This window comes from Oncorhynchus keta, chromosome 1, assembly GCF_023373465.1.
Source record: "Oncorhynchus keta strain PuntledgeMale-10-30-2019 chromosome 1, Oket_V2, whole genome shotgun sequence".
Taxonomy (NCBI): domain Eukaryota; kingdom Metazoa; phylum Chordata; class Actinopteri; order Salmoniformes; family Salmonidae; genus Oncorhynchus; species Oncorhynchus keta.
The window spans coordinates 9,923,187-9,940,449 of record NC_068421.1 but is presented as its reverse complement, the minus strand read 5'-3'; the positions used below and the strand labels follow the sequence as shown (position 1 = coordinate 9,940,449).

The 17,263-nt window shown below is 47.6% G+C and overlaps 1 protein-coding gene across 3 annotated transcripts in view; it reads right to left on the bottom strand.

The window, feature by feature from the left end:
• LOC118383958 (rho guanine nucleotide exchange factor 26-like) overlaps window positions 1-17,263 on the bottom strand; it is a 132,223-nt gene that overhangs the window by 38,010 nt on the left and 76,950 nt on the right. For all 3 annotated transcript variants that reach the window (XM_052495611.1, XM_052495542.1, XM_052495464.1), the window contains 2 exons: window positions 10,979-11,133; window positions 476-685 (listed from right to left, as the gene is read on the bottom strand). In XM_052495611.1, the coding sequence (XP_052351571.1) occupies window positions 476-685; window positions 10,979-11,133 (365 nt within the window). The remainder of the gene's footprint in view (window positions 1-475; window positions 686-10,978; window positions 11,134-17,263) is intronic.

Sequence of the window (17,263 nt, the reverse complement as noted above, 5' to 3'; positions counted from 1 at the left end):
AGAGAGACAGAGAGACAGAGAGACAGAGAGACAGAGAGACAGAGAGACAGAGAGACAGAGAGAGAGAGAGGAGAAAAAGAGAGAGAGAGGAGAAAAAGAGAGAGAAAGAGGAGAAAAAGAGAGAGAGAGGAGAAAAAAAGAGAGAGAAAGAGGAGAAAGAGAGAGAGAAGAGAGAGAGAGAGAGAGAGAGAGAGAGAGAGAGAGAGAAAGAGAGAGAGAGAGAGAGAGAAAAAGAGAGAGAGAGAGAGAGAAAAGAGAGAGAGAGAGAGAGAGAGAGAGAGAGAGAGAGAGAGAGAGAGAGAGAGAGAGAGAGAGAGGAGAAAGAGAGAGAGAGGGAGAGAGAGGAGAAAGAGAGAGAAAAAGAGACCCATATAGAACCCAGCTCAGAGACAAGGACCCAGATCGGAGAGATAGAGAGGAAAACAAACACAGGTACACAAAGGTCAAGGGTCTCACACTAGAAGGTGACACTTACATTAGCTCCACCCCCAGGACCATGGGCACCTTGTCTCCGGAATGGTTGCTACGGAAACGCAGGCGGAAGAGGTGGCTGGCCCCGGGATGCCGTGATGTCAGCATTCCAGCGGTGGTTCTGATGGGTGATAGGTTGATATCCTGAGCCTGGCAGGGTCCCACCCAGATATGGTCCCTCAGAGCATAGTCTATCACTGCATAGCTGTCTTCACTGAGGGAGGGGGAGAGAGGAGAGGAGGGAGGGAGGGAGGGAGGGTGAGAAGGAGAGAGAGGGAAGGAGAGGGAAGAATAGGGAGAGAGGGAGAGAGGGAGGGCGAGAAGGAGAGAGAGAGAAGAAGAGGGAGAGAGGGAGGGAGGGAGAGCAGAGGGAGGGAGGGAGAGCAGAGGGAGGGAGAGCAGAGGGAGAGAAGGAGAGAAGGAGATAGAGAGAGAAGGAGAGGTAAGAAGAGGGAGGGAGGGAGGGAGGGAGGGAGGGAGGGAGGGAGGGAGAGAGAAGAAGAGGGAGAGAGGGAGGGAGGGAGAGCAGAGGGAGAGAAGGAGAGGTAAGAAGAGGGAGAGAGAGAGCAGAGAGAGAGAAGGAGAGGTAAGAAGAGGGAGGGAGGGAGGGAGGGAGGGAGAGAAGGAGAGAGACAGAAGAAGAGGGAGAGAGGGAGGGAGGGAGGGAGAGCAGAGGGAGAGAATGAGAGGTAAGAAGAGGGAGAGAGAGAGCAGAGAGAGAGAAGGAGAGGGAGAGACATCAATTAGCCCCACAACTGAAACACTTCTACCACAACTGAAACACCTCTACCACAACTGAAACACCTCTACCACAACTGAAACACCTCTACCACAACTGAAACACTTCTACCACAACTGAAACACTTCTACCACAACTGAAACACCTCTACCACAACTGAAACACTTCTACCACAACTGAAACATGTACTGTGGTTCTGATGATTCTATATGTATTGTGGTTCTGATGATTCTATATGTATTGTGGTTCTGATGATTCTATATGTATTGTGGTTCTGATGATTCTATATGTATTGTGGTTCTGATGATTCTATATGTATTGTGGTTCTGATGATTCTATATGTATTGTGGTTCTGATGATTCTATATGTATTGTGGTTCTGATGATTCTATATGTATTGTGATTCTGATGATTCTATATGTATTGTGATTCTGATGATTCTATATGTATTGTGATTCTATATGTATTGTGATTCTATATGTATTGTGGTTCTGATGATTCTATATGTATTGTGATTCTATATGTATTGTGATTATATATGTATTGTGGTTCTGATGATTCTAGAGAGAGACGAGAGAGAGACGAGAGAGAGAGAGAGAGAGAGAGAGAGAGAGAGAGAGAGAGAGAGAGAGAGAGAGAGAGAGAGACACGTGAGAGAGAGACACGTGAGAGAGAGACACGTGAGAGAGAGACGTGAGAGAGAGACGTGAGAGAGAGACGAGAGAGAGACGAGAGAGAGAGACGAGAGAGAGAGACGAGAGAGAGACGAGAGAGAGAGAGAGAGAGAGACGTGAGAGAGAGACGTGAGAGAGAGACGAGAGAGAGAGACGAGAGAGAGACGAGAGAGAGAGACGAGAGAGAGAGACGAGAGAGAGAGACGAGAGAGAGACGAGAGAGAGAGACGAGAGAGAGAGAGAGAGAGAGAGAGAGAGAGAGAGAGAGAGAGAGAGAGAGGAGAGAGAGAGAGAGACGTGAGAGAGACGAGAGAGAGACGAGAGAGCCATGAGAAAATGAGTTTTGATCAGTCAGGTAAAATATGTTAGGTCACTATTGAAGTTGAGTTCGGGGGTCGGCCGGGAAGCTGAGTTCGGGGGTCGGCCGGGAAGCTGAGTTCGGGGTCGGCCGGGAAGCTGAGTTCGGGGGTCGGCCGGGAAGCTGAGTTCGGGGTCGGCCGGGAAGTTGAGTTCGGGGGTCGGCCGGGAAGCTGAGTTCGGGATCTGCTGGGGTCCAATTGGGATTTGAAATGACAGCCAAAGGGATACTGTCCAGGGATCGACTTCCCTGCGACACACGCCCCTGTTCAGGACCTTCCCTGCGACACACACCCCAATTCAGGACCTTCCCTGCGACACACACCCCAGTTCAGGACCTTCCCTGCGACACACACCCCAATTCAGGACCTTCCCTGCGACACACGCCCCAGTTCAGGACCTTCCCTGCGACACACGCCCCAGTTCAGGACCTTCCCTGCGACACACACCCCAATTCAGGACCTTCCCTGCGACACACGCCCCAGTTCAGGACCTTCCCTGCGACACACACCCCAATTCAGGACCTTCCCTGCGACACACACCCCAATTCAGGACCTTCCCTGCGACACACACCCCTGCGACACACGCCCCAGTTCAGGACCTTCCCTGCGGCACACGCCCCAGTTCAGGACCTTCCCTGCGACACACGCCCCAGTTCAGGACCTTCCCTGCGACACACACCCCAATTCAGGACCTTCCCTGCGACACACGCCCCAGTTCAGGACCTTCCCTGCGACACACACCCCAATTCAGGACCTTCCCTGCGACACACACCCCAATTCAGGACCTTCCCTGCGACACACACCCCAATTCAGGACCTTCCCTGCGACACACACCCCAATTCAGGACCTTCCCTGCGACACACACCCCAATTCAGGACCTTCCCTGCGACACACACCCCAGTTCAGGACCTTCCCTGCGACACACACCCCAGTTCAGGACCTTTCCTACAGCTGGTTGAGAGGGCGAACACACGCCCCAGTTCAGGACCTTTCCTACAGCTGGTCGAGAAGACCGGTCACGGTTGAGAGGTTGGAGGCAGGGACTTCTGCTACCCATCACACCCTACACTCAATTACTGATTCCCCACGGCAACCAACGACAACCAATCTGACGGTTCGGAGGAGGAGGGGAGGTGGAGAGGTTAAAATGGGGGGGGGGGGATCAGAAAGAGGGCGAAGTGTCTGGTGTGTAAAGTGTCAGTAAAGAATCCTAACCTTTCCCAGAATCCCCTCCTGATACAATGTATGGAATCCCATTTACATTCCTCCGTGGAATGAGGAGGGGGTAGAATGCAGAAGTACTGAATGAACAGTAGAGAGGAGGGCTTAGCAGTCTTAGAAAATAGTTGAGAGCTGCAATATGTACGTCCACACACCCGCACACACAAACACACACACACAAACAAACACATACAAACACACACAAAAACAAACACATACAAACACACACACAAGCACACACACAAACAAACACACACACACACACACACACACACACACACACACACACACACACACACACACACACACACACACACACAAAAGCACACACATACACACACACGCACACACACAGAAGGAGAAACATGTCCTTTGATAATGGAGGTTTGTCATAAAGGCTTCTCCTCCTCCGTGACTGAACAGACATCATCAGAACATTATCAGTACGACCAGTTACCTCTGATGGAGGGAGAGAACGAGATGGAGGGGAGGAGAGAGGATGTTTACAGACAGACAGAGAGAGCAGAATGTTCTGGTGCTAAGTGGGAGTGTTGAGACGCTAGCTTAGTCACAGACAGACAGACAGACAGACAGACAGACAGACAGACAGACAGACAGACAGACAGACAGACAGACAGACAGACAGACAGACAGACAGACAGACAGACAGACAGACAGACAGACAGACAGACAGACAGACAGACAGACAGACAGACAGACAGACAGACAGACAGACAGACAGACAGACAGACAGACAGACAGACAGACAGACAGACAGACAGACAGACAGACAGACAGACAGACAGACAGACAGACAGACAGACAGACAGACAGACAGACAGACAGACAGACAGACACAGACAGACAGACAGACAGACAGACAGACAGACACAGACAGACAGACAGACAGACAGACAGACAGACAGACAGACAGACAGACAGACAGACAGACAGACAGACAGACAGACAGACAGACAGACAGACAGACAGACAGACAGACAGACGACAGACAGACAGACAGACAGACAGACAGACAGACAGACAGACAGACAGACAGACAGACAGACAGACAGACAGACAGACAGACAGACAGACAGACAGACAGACAGACAGACAGACAGACAGACAGACAGACAGACAGACAGACAGACAGACAGACAGACAGACAGACAGACAGACAGACAGACAGACAGACAGACAGACAGACAGACAGACAGACAGACAGACAGACAGACAGACAGACAGACAGACAGACAGACAGACAGACAGACAGACAGACAGACAGACAGACAGACAGACAGACAGACAGACAGACAGACAGACAGACAGACAGACAGACAGACAGACAGACAGACAGACAGACAGACAGACAGACAGACAGACAGACAGACAGACAGACAGACAGACAGACAGACAGACAGACAGACAGACAGACAGACAGACAGACAGACAGACAGACAGACAGACAGACAGACAGACAGACAGACAGACAGACAGACAGACAGACAGAGGAACAGGGACAGACAGATAGACAGACGTAGTAGCGTGCCACAGCAGGGTTCCCGTGCCTCAACAGAACAAACCCAAACACTCCCAGTCCTGAACACACGCCAGCATAGCGGGGTCTGCTGCATTGGATCAAACTCCCAGAAAGAAAGAAAAGATGTTAGGTATTTTGAGAGAGAGCGGCATGGCGATCCGTCTCAGACACAGCTGGAGATTCAGGAAATGAGAAGCACACACACACACACACACACACACACACACACACACACACACACACCATATGGTTTCCAGGAAGACCAACTTTACTCATGGCGTGCAGAATGTTCCTGAATTTGTTTTTGAGGGAAAAACAAGCTTCCATTCTGATCCTGACAATGTGCAGCGCCTTGGGTTAAGTTCAATACACACACACATGTACAGACACACATGTACAGACACACACACACGCACACACACACACACACCTTTGTCAGTGATTATAGCCTCAAGTCTTCTTGGGTATGATGTTACAAGCTACACCAGTATTTGGGGAGTTTCTCCCATTCTCCTCTGCAGATCCTCTCAAGCTCTGTCAGGTTGGACAGGGAGCATCGCTGCACAGCTATTTTCAGGTCTCTCCAGAGATGTTCAATCGGGTTCAAGTCCGGGCTCTGGCTGGGCCACTCAAGGACATTCAAAGACTTGTCCCGAAGCCACTCCTGCGCTGTATGCTTACGGTTGTTGTCCTGGTGGAAGGTGAACCTTCACCCCAGTCTGAGGTCCTGAGTGATCTGGAGCAGGTTCTCATCAAGTATCTCTCTGTATTTTGCTCTGATAATATTTCCATTGATCCTGACTAGTCTCCCAGTCCCTGCCGCTGAAAAACATCCCCACAGCATGATGCTGTCACCACCATGCTTCACCGTAGGGATGGTGCCAGGTTTCCTCCAGACGTGGTGCTTGGCATTCAAGCCAAAGATTTCAATCTTGGTTTCATCAGACCAGAGAATGTTGTTTCATGGTCTGAGTCCTTTAGGTGTCTTTTGGCAAACTCCTAGCGGGCCGACATGTGGCTTTTACTGAGGAGTGGCTTACGTCTGGCCACTCTAACATAAAGGCCTGATTGTTGGAGGGCTGCAGAGATGGTTGTCCTTCTGGAAGGTTCTCCCATCTCCACAGAGGACCTCTGGAGCTCTGTCAGAGTGACCATCGGAGTCTTGGTCACCTCCCTGACCAAGGCCCTTCTCCCCCGATTGCTCAGTTTGGCCGGGCAGCCAGCTATAGGAAGAGTCTTGGTGGTTCCAAACTTCTTCCATTTAAGAATGATGGAGGCCACTGTGTTCTTGGGGACCTATAATGCTGCAGAATGATGGAGGCCACTGTGTTCTTGGGGACCTTCAATGCTGCAGACATGTTTTGTTACCCTTGTGCCTCGACACAATCCTGTCTCTGAGCTCTACGGACAATTCCTTCAACCTCATGGCTTGGTTTTTGTCTCTGACATGCAATGTCAACTGTGGGACCTTATATAGACATATGTGTGTCTTTCCAAATCATGTCCAATCAATTGAATTTACCACAGGTGGACTCCAATCAAGTTGTAGAAACATCTCAAGGATGATCAATGGAAACAGGATCCACCTGAGCTCAATTTTGAGTCTCATAGCAAAGGGTCTGAATACTTATGTAAATAAGCTATTTCTATTATTTTTTATATACATTTGCAAAAATGTCTGAAAACCTGTTTTTCGCTTTGCCATTATGGGGTATCGTGGAATGATTAATGAGGTATACAAATAATGTAATCCATTTTAGAATAAGGCTGTAACGTAACAAAATGTGGAAAAAGTCAAGGGGTCTGAATATTTTCAGAATGCCCTGTATGGGTGTGTGCCCGTCTCACCCCGCCCGTCTCACCCCGTCCGTCCCACCCCGCCCTTCCCACCCCGCCCGTCCCACCCTGTCCGTCCCACCCCGCCCGTCCCACCCCGTCCGTCCCACCCCGCCCGTCCCACCCCGTCACAGCCCTTCCCCCTCTGAGGAGCCAAAATGCACCCAGAGGACCGACTATTGTGACAGAATAATACTATAGTATCCATGTCTGGTATCTGAAACATGTCCCCTAAAGAGGACTCTATATGTATTATCTCTGTGGTAACTTGTCCCCTAAAGAGGACTCTATATAGATTATCTCTGTGGTAACTGGTCTCCTAAAGAGGACTCTATATGTATTATCTCTGTGGTAACTTGTCCCCTAAAGAGGACTCTATATGGATTATCTCTGTGGTAACTTGTCCCCTAAAGAGGACTCTATATGGATTATCTCTGTGGTAACTTGTCCCCTAAAGAGGATCTCTATATGGATTATCTCTGTGGTAACTTGTCCCCTAAAGAGGATCTCTATATGGATTATCTCTGTGGTAACTTGTCCCCTAAAGAGGATCTCTATATAGATTATCTCTGTGGTAACTTGTCCCCTAAAGAGGATCTCTATATAGATTATCTCTATGGTAACTGGTCTCCTAAAGAGGACTCTATATAGATTATCTCTGTGGTAACTTGTCCCCTAAAGAGGACTCTATATGGATTATCTCTGTGGTAACTTGTCCCCTAAAGAGGATCTCTATATGGATTATCTCTGTGGTAACTTGTCCCCTAAAGAGGATCTCTATATAGATTATCTCTGTGGTAACTTGTCCCCTAAAGAGGATCTCTATATAGATTATCTCTATGGTAACTTGTCTCCTAAAGAGGATCTCTATATGGATTATCTCTGTGGTAACTTGTCCCCTAAAGAGGATCTCTATATAGATTATCTCTGTGGTAACTTGTCCCCTAAAGAGGATCTCTATATAGATTATCTCTGTGGTAACTTGTCCCCTAAAGAGGACTCTATATAGATTATCTCTGTGGTAACTTGTCTCCTAAAGAGGATCTCTATATAGATTATCTCTATGGTAACTTGTCCCCTAAAGAGGATCTCTATATAGATTATCTCTGTGGTAACTTGTCCCCTAAAGAGGACTCTATATAGATTATCTCTGTGGTAACTTGTCTCCTAAAGAGGATCTCTATATAGATTATCTCTGTGGTAACTTGTCCCCTAAAGAGGATCTCTATATAGATTATCTCTGTGGTAACTTGTCCCCTAAAGAGGACTCTATATAGATTATCTCTGTGGTAACTTGTCCCCTAAAGAGGATCTCTATATAGATTATCTCTATGGTAACTTGTCTCCTAAAGAGGACTCTATATGGATTATCTCTGTGGTAACTTGTCCCCTAAAGAGGATCTCTATATAGATTATCTCTGTGGTAACTTGTCCCCTAAAGAGGATCTCTATATAGATTATCTCTGTGGTAACTTGTCCCCTAAAGAGGATCTCTATATAGATTATCTCTGTGGTAACTTGTCCCCTAAAGAGGACTCTATATAGATTATCTCTGTGGTAACTTGTCTCCTAAAGAGGATCTCTATATAGATTATCTCTATGGTAACTTGTCCCCTAAAGAGGATCTCTATATAGATTATCTCTGTGGTAACTTGTCCCCTAAAGAGGACTCTATATAGATTATCTCTGTGGTAACTTGTCTCCTAAAGAGGATCTCTATATAGATTATCTCTGTGGTAACTTGTCCCCTAAAGAGGATCTCTATATAGATTATCTCTGTGGTAACTTGTCCCCTAAAGAGGACTCTATATAGATTATCTCTGTGGTAACTTGTCCCCTAAAGAGGATCTCTATATAGATTATCTCTGTGGTAACTTGTCTCCTAAAGAGGATCTCTATATAGATTATCTCTGTGGTAACTTGTCTCCTAAAGAGGATCTCTATATAGATTATCTCTGTGGTAACTTGTCCCCTAAAGAGGATCTCTATATAGATTATCTCTGTGGTAACTTGTCCCCTAAAGAGGACTCTATATAGATTATCTCTGTGGTAACTTGTCCGCTAAAGAGGACTCTATATAGATTATCTCTGTGGTAACTTGTCCGCTAAAGAGGACTCTATATAGATTATCTCTGTGGTAACTTGTCCCCTAAAGAGGACTCTATATAGATTATCTCTGTGGTAACTTGTCTCCTAAAGAGGATCTCTATATAGATTATCTCTGTGGTAACTTGTCTCCTAAAGAGGATCTCTATATAGATTATCTCTGTGGTATCTTGTCCCCTAAAGAGGACTCTATATGGATGTATTATTTCTGTGTATTGTAGATGGACAGGGTGAACTCTGAATTACTCAAAGGGGGTTTATGTTCCTCTCAGAAATGCTGTCTTATTTACATCTGTCTCACCCCCTCATCACACCAGCCTTTAGATGCTGTCTCACCCCCTCATCACACCAGCCTTTAGATGCTGTCTCACCCCCTCATCACACCAGCCTTTAGATGCTGTCTCACCCCCTCATCACACCAGCCTTTAGATGCTGTCTCACCCCCTCATCACACCAGCCTTTAGATGCTGTCTCACCCCTCATCACACCAGCCTTTAGATGCTGTCTCACCCCCTCATCACACCAGCCTTTAGATGCTGTCTCACCCCCTCATCACACCAGCCTTTAGATGCTGTCTCACCCCCTCATCACACCAGCCTTTAGATGCTGTCTCACCCCCTCATCACACCAGCCTTTAGACGCTGTCTCACCCCCTCATCACACCAGCCTTTAGATGCTGTCTCACCCCCTCATCACACCAGCCTTTAGATGCTGTCTCACCCCCTCATCACACCAGCCTTTAGATGCTGTCTCATTTACATCAGCCTCAATTCTCATTTCCTAGAATTCTAGGCCTCTGGCCTAGTGAGTGTCTCGTTGTTCATGCTTTGTCCTATAAGTTAACTTTAGGATCTATGTGGTTGGAATAATGCCTTTGTAATGCTTGTTAATGTTTGTAACTTAAGCTTCATGCCTGGTATGTTAATCCATTCATTGTTCAATGTTAATTAACCATCTGCCTTTGATATAGACAATTCTCAGACCAATTCTTGTTAGTCAACGTCAACTCATTGTCTTGCTTGTATATTTGAATTATCTCATATCAACATTTCAATAGGCTTGGGCCTCCCGTGTGGTGCCGTGGTTACGGGCGCTGTACTGCAGCGCCAGCTGTGCCATCAGAGACCCTGTGCCATCAGAGACCCTGTGTCATCAGAGACCCTGTGCCATCAGAGACCCTGTGTCATCAGAGACCCTGTGTCATCAGAGACCCTGTGTCATCAGAGACCCTGTGCCATCAGAGACCCTGTGCCATCAGAGACCCTGTGCCATCAGAGACCCTGTGCCATCAGAGACCCGGGGTTCGCGCCCAGGCTCTGTCGTAACCGGCCGCGACCGGGAGGTCCGTGGGGCGACGCACAATTGGCCTTGCGTCGTCCGGGTTAGGGAGGGCTTGGTCGGTAAGGATATCCTTACCTGTCTCATCGCGCACTAGCGACTCCCGTGGTGGGCCGGGCGCAGTGCGCGCTAACCAAGGTTGCCAGGTGCACGGTGTTTCCTCCGACACATTGGTGCGGCTGGCTTCCGGGTTGGATGCGCGCTGTGTTAAGAAGCAGTACGGCTGGTTGGGTTGTGTATCGGAGGACGCATGACTTTCAACCTTCGTCTCTCCCGAGCCGTATGGGAGTTGTAGCGATGAGACAAGATAGTAGCTGCTAAACAATTGGAGACCACGAAATTGGGGAGAAAAAAGGGTAAAATAAAAAAAATAAAAAACATTTCAATTGCTTAGTCTTCATTACGAGTGTTATGGGAGGTGTATATACACATATTACTGCCCAATGAAAGGTCACACTTGACTCATCCCAGAGACAAATCACTCACACAAAGACACAAGAATGAACACGTGGAGTTTCCCTGCACATAACTCTGTCGCAATGACAGCTCACAATCTTTACATCTAGCATACTTAAAGATTTTATCACCACCACCCTCCCCATCTGTGCGATTGGCTAGTGAGACTGTGGAGTTGACTGGGAATGCTTGGTTAGACTGGGATTGGCTGTGATTGGCTAGTGAGACTGTGGACCCACCTCTTCTTCCTGGTGAGGATGAGGACGTCATTGAAGAGGAAGAAGTAGACCTGATGACGTGACGTCCTCTTGGAGAAGATGCCGTTCTCCTCCACGAAGGCTGTGAGCTCCCCTCTCTTCACCATCCACCTAGACGACGACACCAATGGGAAGGGCTGGGGGGGAGAGAGAGAAAGAGAGAGAGAGCAGAGACATGGGGAGATGAGAGAGGGGAGAGAGAAGGGAGAGAGGGAAGAGAGAAGAGAGAGAGAGAAGAGACAGGGGGAGATGAGAGAGGGGAGAGAGGGAAGAGAGAAGAGAGAAGAGACAGGGGGGGAGAGAGGACAGAGGGGAGATGAGAGAGGGGAGAGAGAAGGGAGAGAGGGAAGAGAGAAGAGACAGGGGGGAGAGAGGACAGAGGGGAGATGAGAGAGGGAGGGATGAGAGAGGACAGAGGGAGATGAGAAGGAGAGAGAGAAGAGAAGGGAGAAATGAGAGAGAAGAGACAGAGGAGGGGGGAGAGAGGACAGAGGGGAGATGAGAGAGGGGAGAGAGAAGGGAGAGAGGGAAGAGAGAAGAGAGAGAGAGAAGAGACAGGGGGAGATGAGAGAGGGGAGAGAGAAGGGAGAGAGGGAAGAGAGGAGAGAGAGAAGAGACGGGGGGAGAGAGGACAGAGGGGAGATGAGAGAGGAGAGAGGGAGAGAGGGAAGAGAGAGGAGACAGGGGGGAGAGAGGACAGAGGGGAGATGAGAGAGGGGAGGGATGAGAGAGGACAGAGGGGAGATGAGAAGGGAGAGAGAGAAGGGAGAGAGAGAAGAGACAGGGGGGGAGAGAGGACAGAGGGGAGATGAGAGAGGGGAGGGATGAGAGAGGACAGAGGGGAGATGAGAAGGGAGAGAGAGAAAAGAAGGGAGAAATGAGAGAGAAGGGAGAGAGAGAAGAGACAGGGGGGAGAAAGGACAGAGGGGAGATGAGAGAGGGGAGAGGACAGAGGGGAGATGAGAGAGGGGAGAGGACAAAGGAGAGATGAGAGAGGGGAGAGGACAAAGGAGAGATGAGAGAGGGGGGAGAGGAGAGAGACAGGGGGGGAGAGAGGACAGAGGGGAGAGAAAGAGGAGGGAGGAGAGAGGACAAAGGAGAGAAAGAGGGGAGAGAGGGGAGGGATGAGAGAGGACAGAGGGGAGATGAGAAGGGAGAGAGAGAAGAGAAGGGAGAAATGAGAGAGAAGGGAGAGAGAGAAGAGACAGGGGGGAGAGAGGACAGAGGGGAGATGAGAGAGGGGAGGGATGAGAGAGGACAGAGGAGATGAGAAGGGAGAGAGAGAAGAGAAGGGAGAAATGAGAGAGAAGGAGAGAAAGAGACAAAGAGACAGAGGGGGGAGAGAGAGGACAGAGGGGAGATGAGGGGAGGAGAGAGAGAAAAGAAGGGAGAAAGGAGAGAGAAGGAGAGAGAGAAGAGACAGGGGGAGAGAGGACAGAGGGGAGATGAGAGAGGGGAGAGGACAAAGGAGAGATGAGAGAGGGGGGAGAGGGGGGAGAGGAGAGAGACGGGGGGGGAGAGAGGACAGAGGGGAGAGAAAGAGGAGGGAGGAGAGAGGACAAAGGAGAGAAAGAGGGGAGAGAGAGAGAGGAGGGGGGAGAGAGAGGACAGAGGGGGGAGAGAGAGGGGTGAGGAAATAGAGAGAGAGGAGAGAGAGAGAAGAGAGAGGGGAGAGAGAAGGGAGAGAGGGGAGAAAGAGGAGAGAGAGGGAGAGAGGAGAGAGAGGGGAGAGAGAGGGGAGAGAGAGGGGAGAAAGAGGAGAGAAAGAGGAGAGAGGGGAGAGAAGGGAGAGAGGAGAGAGAGGGGAGAAAGAGGAGAGAGAGGGGAGAAAGAGGAGAAAGACGATCAATATCAAGGTTTCCAAATGTAATGTACTCCAGACATTCCTGTGTAGTGTGTGTGTGAACAGCTGGCTATAGGAGGGCAGAATGTATGTTCACAGCCCTGCAGACATATGTTAGGACCACATGTACCAACCATGTTTCCCACACTGCTACCACACCTGTGCCTGCCGGAGTGTGTGTGTATGTGTGCATTTATGTACATCTGCTAGAATATATACAGTTGAAGTCGGAAGTTTAGTTTAGTAGTTTTGGCAAGTCAGTTAGAACATCTACTTTGTGCATGACACAAGTCATTCTTCCAACAATTGTTTACAGACAAATTATTTCACTAAAATTCACTGTATCACACTTCCAGTGGGTCAGAGGTTTACATACACTAAGTTGACTGTGCCTTTAAACAGATTGGAAAATTCCAGAAAATGATGTCATGGCTTTAGAAGCTTCTGATAGGCTAATTGACATCATTTGAGTCAATTGGAGGTGTACCTGTGGATGTATTTCAAGGCCTACCTTCAAACTCAGTGCCACTTTGCTTGATATCATGGGAAAATCAAAAGAAATCAGCAAAGACCTCAGAAAAACAATTGTAGACCTCAAGTCTGGTTCATCCTTGGGAGCAATTTCCAAATGCCTGAAGGTACCACGTTCATCTGTACAAACAATAGTACGCAAGTATAAACATCATGGGACCACGCAGCCGTCATACCGCTCAGGAAGGAGACGCATTCTGTCTCCTAAAGATGAACGTACTTTGGTGAGAAAAGTGCAAATCAATCCCAGAACAGCAAAGGATCTTGTGAAGATGCTGGAGGAAACAGGTACAAAAGTATCTATATCCACAGTAAAACGAGTCCTATATCGACATAACCTGAAAGGCCGCTCAGCAAGGAAGAAGCCACTGCTCCAAAACCACCATAAAAAGCCAGACTACGGTTTGCAACTGCACATGGAGACAAAGATTGTACTTTTGGGAGAATTGTCCTCTGGTCTGAAGAAACAAAAGTAGAACTGTTTGGCCATATTCACCATCGTTATGTTTGGAGGATAAAGGGGGAGGCTTGCAAGCCGAAGAACACCATCCCAACCGTGAAGCATGGGGGTGGCAGCATCATGTTGTGGGGGTGCTTTGCTGCAGGAGGGATTGGTGCACTTCACAAAATAGATGACATCATGAGGAAGGGAAATTATGTGGATATATTGAAGCAACATCTCAAGATCAGCCAGGAAGTTAAAGCTTGGTTGCAAATGGGTCTTCCAAATGGACAATGACCCCAAACATCATAAAGCCATCACAAAGCCCTGACCTCAATCCTATAGAAAATTTGTGGGCAGAACTGAAAAAGCGTGTGCGAGCAAGGAGGCCTATAAACCTGACTCAGTTACACCAGCTCTGTCAGGGGGAATGGGCCAAATTCACCCAACTTATTGTGGGAAGCTTGTGGAAGGCTACCTGAAATGTTTGACCCAAGTTAAACAATTTAAAGGCAATGCTACAAAATACTAATTGAGTGTATGTAAACTTCTGACCCACTGGGAATGTGATGAAAGAAATAAAAGCTGAAATAAATCATTCTCTGCTATTATTCTGACATTTCACATTCTTAAAAAAAAGTAGTGATACTAACTGCTGTTAAATAGGGAATTAAGATTAAATGTCAGGAATTGTGAAAAACTGAGTTTAAATGTATTTGGCTAAGGTGTATGTAAACTTCTGACTTCAACTGTATCTGTGTGCGTCTATGTGAGAGAGAAATATGTAATCCTTTCTAGCACACTGCTGGAAACACACTTGTCCATATCGACAGATGAAGAAATGAAGTATGACTCAAAGAGGATTCTGGGAAAAGACCTTGTGAACGTACAGTTTGTACAGAACATAACACCATGCGTGAGTTTATGAGAGAGTGTGTGTGTGTGTGTGTGTGTGTGTGTGTGTGTGTGTGTGTGTGTGTGTGTGTGTGTGTGTGTGTGTGTGTGTGTGTGTGTGTGTGTGTGTGTGTGTTTTCCTCGGTAATGCAGCAGCAACAGTTATATAGGACCCTTATTCCTCTTCATTTCACACCAGTAGAGAAACATCATGTTCCCTCTCTGTGTCCCCTGGGAGACAGCTGGGGAAATGTCATGTTTGACCAGGAATAGCCATCGGACGTTCCAGCTAAAGGTAATGTCTTCACTATACCTCATAGAACGGGCTTTTAAAAGCTACAATCCTTAGTTGCTACGTTCATTTTTTTTATTTTTTTACTTATAAATCAATGATTGGTTCAGAATGACGTCTCATGGAGTTCAGTTTGACTGTCGTACCCCCATCAGAACACAAAACATCAGCTTGTTTTCCTCGGTCTGTAAACAACCTACATGTAAACAAACACTGTATAGACTCATAACATGGTTAAAACTAGCATTAACCCAAGACATTTCTCCAGGCCCTTCCCTCAGGTTTTTAACCCAAGACATTTCTCCAGGCCCTTCCCTCAGGTTTTTAAACCCAAGACATTTCTCCAGGCCCTTCCCTCAGGTTTTTAAACCCAAGACATTTCTCCAGGCCCTTCCCTCAGGTTTTTAACCCAAGACATTTCTCCAGGCCCTTCCCTCAGGTTTTTAAACCCAAGACATTTCTCCAGGCCCTTCCCTCAGGTTTTTAAACCCAAGACATTTCTCCAGGCCCTTCCCTCAGGTTTTTAAACCCAAGACATTTCTCCAGGCCCTTCCCTCAGGTTTTTAAACCCAAGACATTTCTCCAGGCCCTTCCCTCAGGTTTTTAAACCCAAGACATTTCTCCAGGCCCTTCCCTCAGGTTTTTAACCCAATACATTTCTCCAGGCCCTTCCCTCAGGTTTTTAACCCAAGACACAGGCAGAGGGACACCTTTGTTCTTGTTTCTGTTTAAGATGGAAATCACATGAGGGGAAGCGGCGCCACGGTTTGTTTTTGTTGACTTAACGGAGGACGGGAGCGTTGGGTAAACACATCTGCAGTACATAACCTGCTGTTCTATCACGCCTGCAGTGATGTCAGAGGGGAGAAGAAGTACTTTGTTGTAGTAATATCCTAAACGTACCCGGTAGGTTCACCATTAAGGATTCTACCTTTAAAAACACTTCTGCATGTCAATGCTACTCTCTGGCATGGATTCTTAAGTGTCCATAGTATCTTATAGGAGCTTAACAGTTCTTTAGGGTTTACAGCTATAGACCCCACTGGGGTGAATAGAGACAGTCATAAAACCCAGCTATAGACCCCACTGGGGTGAATAGAGACAGTCATAAAACCCAGTCATAAAACAGCTATAGACCCCACTGGGGTGAATAGAGACAGTCATAAAACCCAGTCATAAAACCCAGCTATAGACCCCACTGGGGTGAATAGAGACAGTCATAAAACCCAGTCATAAAACCCAGCTATAGACCCCACTGGGGTGAATAGAGACAGTCATAAAACCCAGCCATAAAACCCAGCTATAAACCCCACTGGGGTGAATAGAGACAGTCATAAAACCCAGCCATAAACCCAGCTATAGACCCCACTGGGGTGAATAGAGACAGTCATAAAACCCAGTCATAAACCCAGCTATAGAGACAGTCATAAAACCCAGTCATAAAACCCAGCTATAGACCCCACTGGGGTGAATAGAGACAGGCATAAAACCCAGTCATAAAACCCAGCTATAGACCCCACTGGGGTGAATAGAGACAGTCATAAAACCCAGTCATAAAACCCAGCAATAGAGACAGCCAAAAACCCAGCTATAGAGACAATCATAAAACCCAGCAATAGAGACAGCCATAAAACCCAGCCATAAAACCCAGCCATAGAGACAGCCATAAAACCCAGCCATAGAGACAGCCAAAAAACCCAGCTATAGAGACAGCCATAAAACCCAGCCATAGAGACAGCCATAAAACCCAGCCATAGAGACAGCCATAAAACCCAGCTATAGAGACAGTCATAAAACCCAGCAATAGAGACAGCCATAAAACCCAGCCATAGAGACAGCCATAAAACCCAGCCATAAAACCCAGCTATAGAGACAGTCATAAAACCCAGCTATAGAGACAGCCATAAAACCCAGCCATAGAGACAGCCATAAACCCAGCTATAGAGACAATCATAAAACATAACACCCAGCAATAGAGACAATCATAAAACCCAGCAATAGAGACAGCCATAAAACCCAGCCATAGAGACAGCCATAAAACCCAGCCATAGAGACAGCCATAAAACCCAGCTAGAGACAGCCATAAAACCCAGCTATAGAGACAGTCATAAAACCCAGCCATAAAACCCAGCCATAGAGACAGCCATAAAACCCAGCTAGAGACCTACTGGGTGAATAGAGACAGTCATAAACCCAGCTATAGAGACAGCCATAAAACCCAGCTAGAGACCTACTGGGTGAATAGAGACAGTCATAAAACCCAGC